Source organism: Galeopterus variegatus, unplaced genomic scaffold (assembly GCF_000696425.1).
Source record: "Galeopterus variegatus unplaced genomic scaffold, G_variegatus-3.0.2 Scaffold668, whole genome shotgun sequence".
In the NCBI taxonomy this organism is placed as follows: Eukaryota; Metazoa; Chordata; class Mammalia; order Dermoptera; family Cynocephalidae; genus Galeopterus; species Galeopterus variegatus.
Window position 1 is genome coordinate 463680 of NW_007726779.1, and position 315 is coordinate 463994.

Consider the following 315-nt stretch of genomic DNA (forward strand, 5'->3'; position numbering starts at 1 on the left):
CTCATCAGGAAGTACATCCAAAGGCAGGAGACCATCAACTTGGTGGTGGTCCCCAGTAACGTGGACATTGCCACCACAGAAGCGCTGAGCATGGCTCAGGAGGTGGACCCTGAAGGAGACAGGACCATAGGTGAGAAGAGGGGAAACTACCAGTGGCAAGTAGTCTGCCATTGGGATCAGAGGGCAGGACAAAATCAGGAAGCAAATCATATCAGTTAAGAATACATCTGAAGGGCCGGCCTGGTGGCGCACTGCGCTAGTGCGCCGCTTGGGAAGTGCGGAGGCGCTCCCGCCGAGGGCTCGGATCCCACATAC

The 315-nt window shown here is 56.5% G+C and overlaps 1 protein-coding gene across 1 annotated transcript in view; it reads left to right on the top strand.

The window, feature by feature from the left end:
- MX1 (MX dynamin-like GTPase 1) overlaps positions 1-315 on the top strand; it is a 30136-nt gene that overhangs the window by 10421 nt on the left and 19400 nt on the right. Inside the window, exon 5 of the mRNA XM_008571220.1 lies at positions 1-130. This exon is cut by the window's left edge and continues 3 nt beyond it. Within this exon, the coding sequence (XP_008569442.1) occupies positions 1-130 (130 nt within the window). The remainder of the gene's footprint in view (positions 131-315) is intronic.